General features: G+C 41.1%; 1 protein-coding gene across 1 annotated transcript in view; it reads left to right on the top strand.

Annotated features, from left to right (window-relative positions):
* The first annotated feature begins 1,979 nt into the window (after positions 1-1,979).
* Positions 1,980-14,292, top strand: part of GALNT5 (polypeptide N-acetylgalactosaminyltransferase 5) — a 50,189-nt gene continuing 37,876 nt past the window's right edge. Inside the window, exon 1 of the mRNA XM_002749427.5 lies at positions 1,980-3,849. Coding sequence (XP_002749473.1) covers positions 2,396-3,849 — 1,454 coding nt within the window. The 5' untranslated portion in view covers positions 1,980-2,395. The remainder of the gene's footprint in view (positions 3,850-14,292) is intronic.

Raw genomic sequence — 14,292 nt, 5'->3', positions numbered from 1 at the left:
AATCTCTCCTTCCCCTCCTAAGCCATTAGGAACCTAAGTTTACCTCAAAACAGGGAGCTAGACCCCCCCACACACACTAGAGAAATGAATAGCAGTGTTGTCTACAAATCACTCAGAGTTCCTCAGAGAGGAGGAGAGTTGTCCTGAGCAGTGCTTCTTCAACTCTATAGACAATCTTTATAACTGGCAACGTCAAAGTGTATATTCTGATTCAGGTGTTCTGGGAATGCATAGTTTTTATTAGACTGTACTTTATTTGTCAGGGAAGGAATGTCACACAAGTTGTAGACTGTATTAGCCAGTATTTTTCAGAGAAACATAACCAATAGGATTCATAGAGATAGATAAATCAGAGGCAGTTTATTAGAGGAATTGACTCATGTGGTTATAGAAGCTGAGAAACCTCAGGCCAGGCCACCTGCAAGCTGGAGAACAAGGAAAGCCAGAAACATGGTACATTCTGAGTCCAAAGGCCTGAGAACCAGGGAAGCCAGTAGCATCAGTCTCAATCCAAGGCCAAAGGCCTGAGAATCTATGGGGAAATGCGAGGTTCTGGGGGGCAGACTGGTACAAGCCCCAGAGTCCAAAGCCAGAGAACCTAAAGTTCTTGTCTAAAGGCAGAAGAAAGATGTCCTAGCTCACCAAGAGAGAGAGAATCCACCTTTCCTCTGCCTTTTTATTCTGTCTGGGCCCTCAACCAAATAGCGATGCCTACCCACATTGGGTGAGGGCATCTCTTCTCCACTCACTGCTCTAAGTCAAATGCCAGTCTCTTCTGTTCCACCCTCACAGACATACCTACAAATAATGCTTTACCAGTTCTCTGGGTGTTCCTTAGTCCAGTCAAGTAGACACCTAAAATTAAGTGTCCCATGGGCAGTGTTATAAAAACCAAATAATAATAATATTAAGACATCTTTTTCTAAACCAGTGTTTCTCAACTTTAACTGCACATTTGAAAGACCTAGGAAGCTTTGTTAAAAAAATATGTATTTTTAATACACTGTCATCTCCACCTCCTTTCTCATCAATTGATCAGAGTTTTGGGATGACTAAGCTCCCAGTCAACCAGCATCACTCAAAATCTGGTCCAATCCTGGTGTGGTCCTCAAACTGTTTCTTGCTGGTTCATGACGAGATAAGTAGTGAAACCGAGGGTGTGTCTTAATCTGTTCAGGCTACTGTAGAAAAATACCATAGACTATGTGACTGATAAGCAATAGAAATTTGTTTCTCACAGTTCTGGAGACTGTGAAATCAGAAATCAAGGCACCAGCAGATTCATAGTCTGGTGAAAGCCCATTTCCTGGTTCATAGATGGGACCTTCTCATTATACTCTCATTTTGTGGAGTGGCAAAACAGTGGGGTCTCTTTTTTAAGGGTACTGATCTCATTCATGAGGGTTCTATCCTTATAATCGAATCACCTTCAAAAGCCCTACCTCCTAATACTATTACATTCATGATTAGGTTTCAACATATGAATTTTGGGTGGACATAAACATTCAGACCATAACAAAGTGCTTAGAAACTTTTTGTAGCAATATGACAAATTAAGTTTATGTTTATTGAATATAATAATAAAAACAGATGGATTCACCAAAAAAAAAAGTAGTTGGCTTACAAAGAAATACATTGAAACCCCCTGAAAGAAGGCTGTAAATAACTAAACATATATGTCTCTGGAAGTGAGGAGGGTATACTGAGCCCCTTCTTTAAGCTGTTACATTAACTTCAGTGATGAATTCCTCAGCAGAGCTTTGGCACCTGGGTACAACAGGGTTAATGAGCAGGAGTAGGGTAGGTGGGGTTACAAACCAGGAACACATGCCCTCCAAGTTAGATAGCTTTTTTTCCTTTTTAATTGCCCTTAACACACACGCTCTCACATAACACAGAAGGTGAGAGCTGAATGAAGTTTTCTGGGTAATGACTTGAAATGTTTTCCTTATGAGAAGTAGTGTTGAGTTACAGCGGGCAGACGGAGAACGGGGAGGAGAGAAACAGCAGCCTCAATCTGGCCCCCACCTTTTCTTGGGCTTGTAGGAAGGTGGACATTGGCTCTTGGGGACCAGACAAGTGATATGTTGAACTGGTTGGTGGCTGGAATCAACTGCTCCTGGAGTGACCTAAGGCCAGTGTTTACCAGAACTTAGCCAGGGCCAGCCAAGCAGGCACAGATGCTCTGCTGTGAAATGCCACGCAGGCAGAAACTGACAAGCGGTAGGAGCTGAGCTTTCCCCTTGGACGGCTGCTTCCTGCTGTGTTCAGGGGAGGGGGTCACTTTCTGGCAACTCTGCTGCCGCTGCTGCCACTGCTGCTGCTACTTCAGCTCCCTCTCCACTCAAGGTAAGCAGGCTAAAGGAGGGCAGGCTGCAAGCGAAAACTTTGTACCATGAACAGGATCCGAAAGTTTTTCCGAGGAAGTGGGCGAGTCTTGGCATTTATCTTTATAGCTTCTGTCATCTGGCTGCTCTTTGACATGGCAGCTCTCCGCCTCTCATTCAGCGAGATCAACACTCGGGTCATCAAGGAAGACATCGTGAGGAGGGAGCGGTTAGGATTCAGAGTTCAGCCAGACCAAGTGAAAATTTTTTACAGCAGCAAAAAAGAGATGAAACCTCCCCTAAAGGGACATGGGAAAGGGGCATGGGGCAAAGAGAACTTTAGAAAAACTGAGGGGAGTGTGCTCAAGGTTGAGGTTGACCTGGACCAAACCCAGAGGGAAAGAAAAATGCAGAATGCCCTGGGAAGGGGCAAGGTTGTGCCATTGTGGCATCCTGCACATCTGCAGACCCTCCCCATGACTCCTAACAAGAAGAAGACAGAAGGGAGGGGCATCAAACCTGAAGCCTCCTCTCACCAGGGGACACCAAAGCAAACAACAGCTCAGGGAGCTCCAAAAACCTCACTCCTAGCAGCAAAAGGAACACCATTAGTTACAACATCAGTACACGTGGGACCCCTCAGTTTAAAACAGGAGGCCCTGAAGAGTCATAGCCCTAGCAGTGACACATCAAAACTAGCAGCTGAAAGGGACTTGAATGTGACCATCCGTCTTAGTACTGACAGACCAAAGCAGCGATCACAGGCAGTAGCAAAAGAGAGGACACACCCTGCCAGCACACCAGTGCCGAAGTCTGGGGAAGTCATAGCCTTAAACAAAACTGAGACTCAGAGCAAAGAAGTAAATGCAAATAAACACAAAGTCAATAAGAGTCTTCCTTTTTCTAAGTTCATTGTCAATTCAAATCACTTAAGGAAGCAATCTATTAATGAGACACCTTTGGGAAGCTCGTCAAAGAATGACAGAGCTGGAGGGGCTCATGGAAAGAAACTCAATTTCTCTGAAAGCCACATTGTGATTATAACCAAGGAGGAAGAGCAAAAGACAGAACCCAAAGAAGTCTCCAATCCTAAAACCAAAATTATATTTCCTAACATACTGGGTAAAAGCCAAGGTAAACATATTTCCAGGAATAGAAGTGAGATGTCTTTCTCTTCACTTGCTCCACATAGACTACCACTGTCCCAAACTAACCACGCTTTAGCTGGGGGGCTAGAGCCAGCAAAAATCAACGTAACTGCCAAGGCCCCCCCTAGAGAATACAACCAGAGTTATATAAAGGCCCTTTTACCTGAAGACCATGGGATGCACCAGGTGTTAAGAATTGATGTGACGCTTTCTCCAAGGGACCCCAAAGCTCCAGGGCAGTTTGGGCGCCCTGTAGTTGTCCCCCATGGAAAGGAGAAGGAGGCAGAAAGAAGATGGAAAGAAGGAAACTTCAATGTCTACCTTAGCGATTTGATCCCAGTGGATAGAGCCATTGAAGACACAAGACCTGCTGGGTAAGACCTATTTCTCTTCTCTTTCCTCAACCCCAAGAGCTTTGGCTCTTATGTAGAGAGGAGTTATTGCTAGATAATTTTGCATGATTTTTGGTCACCTTGAGAATTAAGCAAACATTAATCATTGGATATCATTGAAACATTTCACCAGCTACACAGAGAAAAATTCTCAAATCAGCAGTTGCAGAGTTCTCGTTCTCTGAGACTTTGGTCCCCACCATTAGCTCATGTTCAATTTCCTTCCCTCTGCTGAAAACCTATTAAAATGATTAGAGGAACTCAGTTCATAATAACGTATATATGAATGGTACAGCTTAAAGTGTAATTCCATTAGAATAGTGACAATGAAGTGAATTCCCAGTTTTGGAACTTTTCATTATTAGCAAGTCTGTCAGGAATATATTTGGGAAGGAAGCACACAGAAGGACTCTTCTTAGATCTCCCTGGAATCATATCTTAGCCAGCAGAATTCTGCCTAATCATGAGTAATGATAACCAGAATAGCAAGAGAAGTGATTTTACTCCCTAAAATTTAAAGTCCTTTATAGGTGGAGATGGTAGACATTTCAAGAGATCAGTTACATAGGAATAATAATATTGGAAAAAGTCAATCAGTCCATGACCAGCAAACACCTACGGGAGGCATAAAAAGCATAATAATAATGACTTACATTTATGTTTGTAGAGTTTTACTATTTACAAAGAGCCTGCATACATACAGATGAACTGCAGCTGAGTCCTGGAAAGGAGGAGGCAGGAATTATGGTTCAAATTAACACACTGGTGAGGGCGCTCAGAAGTTACAACACTTTCACAAGGTAATGCAGTTCTAAAGCTGCCCAGTGGGCCTTCAGGAACCAGTCCTTCCAAGAATTAAATTCCTATAACTCTATCAACAGAGGTGGATCAAAGCATAGATATTTAATCTCATTCAAATATAATTGGGTTCCTGGCATTTTTTTCTTGGCCCACTGATAAGTGAAGGTACTCTATAGCCGTATGTTCAGTATCTGTTAACTCAGTTCCCTGAGTCGAACAATATTTGCCAGGAAGTTAGATTGGGGAATATCAACATTGAGACTTAGCACATGCGGCATGCAAACAATGGCCTTGTTTGGCTTCTGCAGAAAAGTCTTCTTTGTGATCTGGACAGTCAGCATTACATTTTAGTCAGTGTTACTAGGAGGAAGGCAGATACAGGGGAAGCTTTATCCATATTAGTAAGAAGAGTCCCTTCATTGTGATGTCAGCTACAACCAGGTTGTTCCCTACCTCGTAGCTATCAGCAAATGGCTATTAGCCACGCACTGCTTAGATCGAGCACTGTGCCATTTGCATTCCTCACCCTGGTGATAATCACAGCCTTGAGAAGAACGCAGACATACTCAAAGATGAGGAAACTGAGGCCCTGGGAAGCTAAACTGCCTGTGGTCACAGAGCTAGTCATTGTAGAGAAATGATTAAAAATCATTCTGAAAATCATTCTGTGCTCTCTTCCATCTCTTGCCAATCTCCCCTCAAAAAGGATCCTAAAAATTATGCTGGCCAGCTCTAATCTAAACTCCTGTGTATCACAGGATTACATATGCCAGCCTGGAACACAAAGTGCAAGGAAACAAAGTAACTGTTAAAGCAGCTTCATTTTAACATGCCGTTATTGACCCCGTTGCCTGCTAGGGAGTCTGGGGGGAAATCAGACACTGCACAGAAGCGCAAGCTCCAGTTCCAAACCAGAGAAAAGCATGTGTGTGGCGGGGTGGGGTTGCCCGTAATCATGATTTTATCACCGGTGTGGCTCACTGAAGGCTCACCGGCTCCCAGTGCTTCTTAGTTTCTATACCTTTGTCTGAAGAAGTTGAGCCTTGCAGCCCAGGCAAGTTATAGTCAGGCTCTGTCTTCCGAAGGAGGTTGTCCCAACTGTAGGAAAAACTGACACGTGTGCTTGAGAGGATGAGTCAGACAGCATGTGGCCAGGCCTCCTCCCGATTATCACATAACCCACCTTGGTTAAATACAGGTGTGCTCTCAAGCACTGTATTGAGAGCACTGTATTGCTGCACTCCACTCAGGCGTCCACTACCAAAGATCCTGGACCTGGGGCCTTCCAAAGTATTTTTCGATCCTTTTGTAGCCCTCTTCTTTGAAAGAGGATAAATCTTTTTTTTTTGGTTATTTTACCCAAACACCCTGACTATAAATATGTATAAATTATGTATTCAGAGAGATAAAGGTTAAAGAAAATATGATCAAAAAGAGTTTGATTCATCAGAGTTGGAATGGTTTTTTTTTTTTTTTACTTTGACTTTGTTTATTTTCAGCCTTGCTCAAAAAGTGTTTGAGGTAGCTGCTTATAGGAACACACGCAATACGATTTTTTAAGACAATAAGTTTTAAAAGTCAGCATAAGGGGAAAATTGTTATAAAATAGAATAAGAAAATGATGGATGCAGCAAACCACCATGGCACGTGTATACCTATGTAGCAATCCTACACAGTCTGCACATGTACCTCAGAACTTAAAGTATAGTTTTAAAAAAAGGAAAATGAGTGTGTATGTGTGTGAGAGAGAGAGAGAAACAACTATACAAACACAGGAGGGCTATCTTACCATTAGCTGGATTAGCATCCCTCTGCAACCTTTAAATTTTGAGTTTTGGAGAATATCTTCCTTATTGACCTATTCATTTTCCCAAAATCCACCGTTATAGACAAATTCACACATAACTGGCATATCACAACTGCTCACTGAATACAGATTGAACAAAAAAAACCATTGATTTGGTATATCCATTCAAATTAAACTTCCTCCAGTAAAGATAAGAACTAGGTAGTAGTTAACATTGTCTTACAGATGAATTAGCTGATGTACTAGGGTGAAGCTACTATTAAGAAATAGAGGACAGCCATGGTGTCTCACATCTGTAATCTCAGCACTTCGGGAGGCCATCTGTTAGAGGATCCCTTGAGCCCAGGAATTTGAGATCAGCATGGGCAATATAATAAGACCTCATCACAACCAAAAATTTAAAAATTACCCAAAAGTAGTGGTGCATGCCTGTAGTCTCAGCCACTCAGGAGGCTGAGGTGGGAGGATAACTTGAGCCTGAGAGGTTGAGGTTGCAGGGAGCTAAAATTGTGCCAGTACACACTAGCCTGGGTGACAGAATAAGACCTTGTCTCAGAAAACAACAACAACAAGAAAAAGGTAGAGGAGAGAGACAGGGATTTCTAGGACAACTTCTCTTACTCTAGTTCTAAAATCAGATTCTCTTTTCCAAACCTGCTCTTTCCTCCTTTTTCTCCTGAGTCCTAAAGGACCACTTCTAAAATGTTAAAATGTAATTTCACACCCCTTTCTGTTCTCAGGGTTACTCACACGGTCCTTTTCTATCTGCCCAGGTTTCTCCCCTTTGTGGAATAGCAATAGCACCCTGCGCATGACATTTTCTCCAAGCTGGTCCTTCAGCATCAGAAAAGCTAGTCTCTGCTCTTCTCTACTCATTACGGTCGTTAAGGTTTTCATTCACTGGTCACTTCCCACAGCCTCTCTTCATCCTCCCCATTCTCTTGCACATATTCTAATCCAACATTGCTCAAAATCCAACTGTGGCTTCCCTCCACCTGGACCATGAGGTAGCTGTGACCTGTAGATCCCAATGACCCTTAGTGTACACAGGCCTTCTAGCTACGGAAACACTCTTTGTCGTGTGCTCTTCATTAACTGGATCCTTGAATGCCTGTTTTGTCTTCTTAGTGAAATTATAAGCTTCTGAAGGAAACTCTAGCTTTATTTTGTACTCCTTTAGCACTGATCACAGTGCTGTGCATTCAAAAGCAACCAGTTTACACAGTATGAATTCAAAAGGCATGTTTCTCTGAATGATTTTTGAAAACTGATACTACATTAACAGTAATCAAAAGGCAGCAATTCAAATGAAACCTGCAACAAGTCTATTTATAAATCAATAATGACTTCCTCATTTTTCATTTTGAATATATGGAATACATTAAAATCTGATTTAAGGTAAATACATCCTATTTAACCATGATCTATTCATTGATTTGTGTTTATTACTTATTTCATATTTTTGTTGTTGTTTTGGTTCTTAATTTTAATGTTTTGGCTTTCAAGAGAGGAAAGCCTATTTTATTTACAATAATGTTTTATGTCAGTATGTAAAATACAACTTAATTGTTGCCTAGAAATTTTGCTTATAAAATTTGCTTGAAATAAAATGCTTTTATGACAGTTATTTTATAAGTTCCATATTTAATCTTTTTTAAATTGAAAGCTAATCCTGGTAGTTCTTGCTCCTAATTACTGAACCTGTTTCTGTCAGCAACAATCAACACACACACACACACACACACACACACACACACACACACAAACAGGTTTTGCTCAAATGTGGTCCTATGTGAAACGCAGGGCAATTCTACTTGGTGAAATCTGTCTTTTGGCCTGAAGCTATAATTAAGATGGAACTCCAAAAATGAACTTATTTTAAGAGTGTACTTCCTGAATCTGAATTTAGAGAAAAATGACTCAAAGGAATTTTTGCTGCCAGCATTTAGTTTTTAAAGTACAATAGGAATTCTGGCGTAGTTGTCTACCACTGCTGTGTCCTTGTAATGTTACTCAATTGCTTAATTTTATGCTTTGCTTTTCCTATAAAACTCTGGCAAGCCCCTCAATAAAGCAATTAAAATAGGTCTTTATTCTCTTAGCCCAGAGCCAGGACTGTCAACCAATAATTTGATTCCTTCCTACACAGCTAAAGAAAGTTTTTTTTGTCACATTTGAAAAGCAAAAGATAGCACCATGCATTTGCCACAAACCAATCTAAATTACTGAGGGGAAAGAAAAACTTTCTGGGACCTTAATTTTGATCCTAGTAGGGTCAAAAACTATAACTAATGAGTTACTGAAGGAGGAAGACAAGGAGAGGGAGGAGAAAGAAGACAGAAAATAAACTAACCAGGAATCCTCCAAACTTTGAGCTTCTAAAAGTTTAACTGGCTGAGAGAAAAAAAGAAACTTCAAAGTTAAATACAAATTTTTAATTTTTACATGGGACACAAATCTTAATTGATGAAATGGAAATGCCTTTGTGACTAATAGTAATTGGAGAATATTAATTAAAATTTATTGGAGAAGTTATGAGATCTCCTTGGGAAACTAATTGGAGGCAGAAAAAAGAACCCCTCACAAGAAAAATTCGAAAGGATTTACTTCCTGCTTTTACCTCTATGAGTGAAAGCAATGCAGTGGTGCCTTTTGAATAGTGTGTATGTGTTCATTTGTGTGTGCACGTGCGTGCACTTTTGAGCATATGCATGTGTGTGTGTGTGTGTGTATGTATGTTAGGGCCCAGTGTGCTATTTCACTCAAAAGTCATGTAGGAGAGCAGGAAATTAAAAGGAAAATTTGTTAAAAGAGTTCAGACTAGACTGCAACATATCGAAGGTTAAATGTGGCTAAAGGACGATGACTGGGCCTTTGAATACTTGTATTTATCCCACTCTCTTCATCACAAAAAGAACAACAAAGTCAACAAATATCAGAGGAGAAGAATGTGAAGCACAATTCTGCTACTAGTTCAAAGAGAAGAAAACAGCTAAACAGTCCCTAATTAATACAAAATTGAGAAATGTTAAAGCAAATTCCTGACTTTTCCTCCTAAATACTGTGAAAGACCTAGAAACACTCCTGGGACAGAGTAGTTAGTAAATGCAGGCATTTGAAGGAAGTATACTTTTTCACACACTGAACCCAAGGCCCAATTTAACCATCAGCATAATGTATGAAACTGTTGCTGTAATATTGCCCTGGTACTCTTGGCCCCGAATATAACTTCCTGTTAGGCTTTTCTAGCTGATCCAATCAGGACAGAGCCTCTCAAGAGAGAAACAACTTCTTTTGCTCAAGGTTCAGAAAATTCAGGGAAAATAGCAATATTCAGAAGCTGTATTTTGCTGTTTGCTTTCGAAATGAAAGGAGCTTTTTAGAGTCCCCTGGAAAAACAGCTATATTATTCCAAACTCAAGTACCTTCTCAGTTGGCCTTGCTTCTAAAATGTTGATAACATGGACATGTGTGAGAAGCAGCAATAGGAAGAAACAGTGCTTACAAAGGCCTTCACTACTTGCCTTCTCAATTGTTTTAATCCTTAAAACAATTCCTGAAGGTAGATACTATCATCATCCCAGCTTTGCCTATAGAAAAACTGAGATTTGGCCGGGTGCAGTGGCTCAAGCCTGTAATCCCAGCACTTTGGGAGGCCGAGGTGGGCAGATCACGAGATCAGGTAATCGAGACCATCCTGGCCAACATGGTGGAACCCCGTCTCTACTAAAAATACAAAATTAGTTGGGCGTGGTAGCACGCACCTATAGTCCCAGCTACTTGGGAGGCTGAGGCAGTAGAATTGCTTGAACCCAGAAGGCAGAGGCTGCAGTGAGCAGAGATGGTACCACTGCACTCCAGCCTGGGTGACAGAGTGAGACCCTGTCTCAAAAAAAAGAAAAAAAGAAAAGAAAAGAAACACTGAGACTTACAGAGGAAACTGGGATTTCAGATAATAATGGATATTTCAGACAGTGGCAGTTCATTTTAGTGCATGTGATATTTGCTCATTGCCTATCAATCAGGAGCAGTGAGTGCACCATGCCAGGCAATTGATCCCTTTCATCCTTCATGAACATTATCTCATCTAATCCTTGTGGCCACGCCAGATTAGTAAAGTGTTACATCTATCTCTTTGTTAACAGATGAGGGGGAAAAACAGAGCACATGGTAAAGTAACTTGCCCAAGGGATCACAGCTCACAAGTGCCAATATTGGGACCCAAACTTTAGTTTTCTGATTCTTTCTCACTCAGTAATAATTCCACTGCACCAGACTGGTTCTCTCTCCAACCCCAGCCTCTCTCCCCATGTAGGGATCATCATCACCTGTACCTCTCCTTGGCTTGCCAAGGCCTTCTGCATAAAGGGGAATCCCTCCCTTGCTCAGCTTCACACATTAAAAAAAAGTGGTTAGTTTTGTTCCAGTCAGTGATGTTTGTGTATGCATATATGTATGCATGTACACTTATGTGTGTGTGTGTGTGTGTTTGTATTCCAAGCAATCCTCACAATAACACAATGAGATATTAACTCTCAAATGTTTTACGGTTGAGAAAAGTGAGGCTGTAAAAGAATAAATGATTTATCTACTGTCCAGCAAGCTAATCCCAGTTTCTAATTCTACTGTTCTTTCTACAGGGGGTAGCTCCTCCTTTCTTTGTTTCCTTGTAGTTATATGACTTTGGCAGAAATTAAATAAAACACCTCTCTTCCTTATACATGGGTAAGAGGTACATGAGGGGAATTAAGTTTGCATGACATGTACCTAGTCAGAGAAAAAAATTAAAGGAAACCATTTCCTATACAGCAGTAAGCAAAGGTGATTTTTTACAACTGGGACATAACCACAGCCCTGCAGTGAACAAATCTCCCTGGGCTGCTACTGTGCAGTATGGCATCAGAGCATGGTCATTGACTTTAAGGCATGTACAGTAAAATGTGATCCAGAAACACAGGGGACTACTGGGAAAAAAGAGATAAAAGGCTAAACTTGGTCTGACAGGGAACAGAAATGTTTGAGCTGTAACCTGAAAGAGTAGAGAGTCAGAGAAATGGGGAAAGCAGTAAAAAGAATGATTCATTGAGAAACTGAGGGAAAACCAACATGGGCTGCAGGAGAGCAATGAGGATATAAATGAGGTCATAGATGGAAGTAGAGTCCAGATCACTCAGGACCTTGTTCGGGTTCTAAGAGCCAGTGAGAAACAATTAAAGGATTTAAAACCATAGAAATAACCATTAATTTGCCTTTTCTCAGGGGTCTTATAACCCAAAGGAAAGCACTTACAGGCAAATGCAGTTAAAGTTGCATAGAAAACCATAGAATGTTAACATTAGGTGAAGATTTGAAAGAGATCTAACCTAGTCCTTTATGTTACAGACAAGGTTCCAGGTGAAAAATAACTTGCCCAAGGTCATACACAGCAGGAGAGACAGAGAATCCCCACCTAGCATTATTTCTGCCATATCCCACCACCTCCTCCTCTTCTCCCTGCCATCCCAATTTCACTGTGACAGCTTCCTGCTCAAAATAGACTATTATTGAAGTGGTGAATGTTGATGCCGGTGGCTTATATTCCTAATCCTGAGTCCTGTCACTTTGATGAATCTACATTTACCACGGTAACCACAGTGGCAGCTGGCTAAGGACTTTGGAGTAGAAGTGATGAGTGTGACTTAAATTTTCTGAATCAGTAGTCAGGTGATTCTGACTGAATGTCACGAATAGTGTGCTCTAGAAAGAACAAGACATGAAAGTACAATTTTTATATCACTGTGCCTTCTTATCAGTGAGAGGGAAAGCAACCCCAACAGTTCTAAGGTCTGCGAGAAAAGGATAAAATTCCAGGCAGAGCTCTTCAGCTGTGTGCTCAATTCTCCTCCTGATGTTCCTGAGATACCAGCGCTTCGGGAAACAAGGCAGTAGTTGAATTGCAAATAGAAGTTATGAAAATATTCTCCTTGACCTTCTGTTCAAACCTGTGAAGCCTGAGACCTGACCCACATAGTACATCTTGACTGTCTTGGAATAAAATGAAAAATTCATAGAAATGAGAAAATGTTATCGTTCCCTCAATCTTCTGATTTAAAAGCTTCTCTATTTGATAGGCTACATTCAATTCGAGTTAGTAGTTCAGCATTCAGCACGTAGAAGTCAGGAGGGCGGGATGCATCACTTTCTGGGGTTCTTGATAAATGATTGAGCACTTGATAGATTCAGATTAAAGGACTGCCTCAGAAAAGGGCAGTGTGCTCCATCAAAATGTGTGTATTTGGATTATGGGTAATCGTAGGTTCTCACATGACTTTTTCAGCATGAAGCTTACAAAGTATTTTTACATGCATTATCTCATCAAATCTTCACCACCATTCTGTGATGAAGGCATTGTAATATTCATTGTAAGAGTAAGGAAACTAAGGTTCTGGGGTCCTAAGTGACTCGTCCATGGTCAGAAGGCCGACAAATACTAGAATGAACTAAAAACTTAGTCCTCATCACCTTTCTCAAGTCCAGGGTCTTTCTGCCTTCCACAGTAGTATATCAGCTAAGTGCAGGATAGTGAAACTCCCACACTAGAGGCCCCATTTGTTCGTGGAACTTGGATTGACTACAGTAATCTAAGCCTTGATTCCCTCCAGACAAAACAGATTGGATTAATTTTTAAGTATAGCACGGGATCAGTAGACTCTAAATACCTAATTTGTGTAATAAATGGGCATACAGAATGTAAATGTGATTTCTTAGCCTCAAAAAACTTTAAAAACCTAGAAATATCTGGCATTCAAATTAGACTTTGCAGCAATTCCTCCTCCCACGATATAGGCAGAAATCAAGGAAAAATTGGAATAAAGGAAACTTGCTTGAATTAGGTTGGTGTAGGATAACTTGAAATAGTTTTTACAACCTATGAAAACTTGATGACATATGGTCTGTCCAGAATATTCTCCATTCTCCTCAAGCTCCTACCCTATTACATTAGCAAGTAATTTTTCTTCCAGTATGAAGACTGGTATGAGAGTTTGAAATGCTGAAAGCTTTTCTGGGGTGGCCCACTGTTCCTTTGAACAAAACAAGCACACTAGTTTTTCTAGATACCGAGAAACATGTTTGATCTGTTTAGTAATGCAGGAGAACAGGCCTCTGTAAATATGAGAGTGCCCTGACATGTCAGTCACCCAAAACCAAGGCACACCCTAAAACTTTGTGTAGGAAGTCTCTGGCATCTCTTCCTGGATCCCTGTTTCCCATCCTGTAATATTGCCTTTACCAGGCACTAATACAATCTGTACCATATAATCTCCACAGAATATTCTTCATTGTAATTCTCTCTCTGTCACCCAGGCTGGAGTGCAGTGGCACAATCTCGGCTCACTGCAACCTCCACCTCCTGGGTTCAAGCGATTTTCCTGCCTTAGTCTCCCAAGTAGCTGGGACTACAAGTGCCCGCCACCACGCCAAGCTAATTTTTGTATTTTTAGTAGAGACAGGGTTTCACCATATTGGCCAGGCTGATCTTGAACCCCTGACCTTCTGATCTGCCTGCCTCAGCCTCCCAAAGTACTGGGATTATAGGTGTGAGCCACCATGCCCAGCCTTTTCATTGTAACTTTTTAAATTCATCTAAGCTATATATTTGTCAATAACTAGAAAGGTACTACTTATTTTCTGGGGTATTAGCATCTAGTGGAATCCTTCATGATCTACCCACATAGGGTACTAAGGCACCATGACACAACTGGGGAAATGGAGAATTAGGTATTTGGTGATTAAAGGTCCCTTCCCCAAATCTCTCGAATTTCTCTGAATTTTTCTTA

The sequence above is a fragment of the Callithrix jacchus genome, chromosome 6 (assembly GCF_049354715.1).
Source record: "Callithrix jacchus isolate 240 chromosome 6, calJac240_pri, whole genome shotgun sequence".
NCBI classification, from domain to species: Eukaryota; Metazoa; Chordata; class Mammalia; order Primates; family Cebidae; genus Callithrix; species Callithrix jacchus.
The sequence above is the reverse complement of the archived record's forward strand: the minus strand, read 5'-3'. Positions and strand labels throughout refer to the sequence as shown.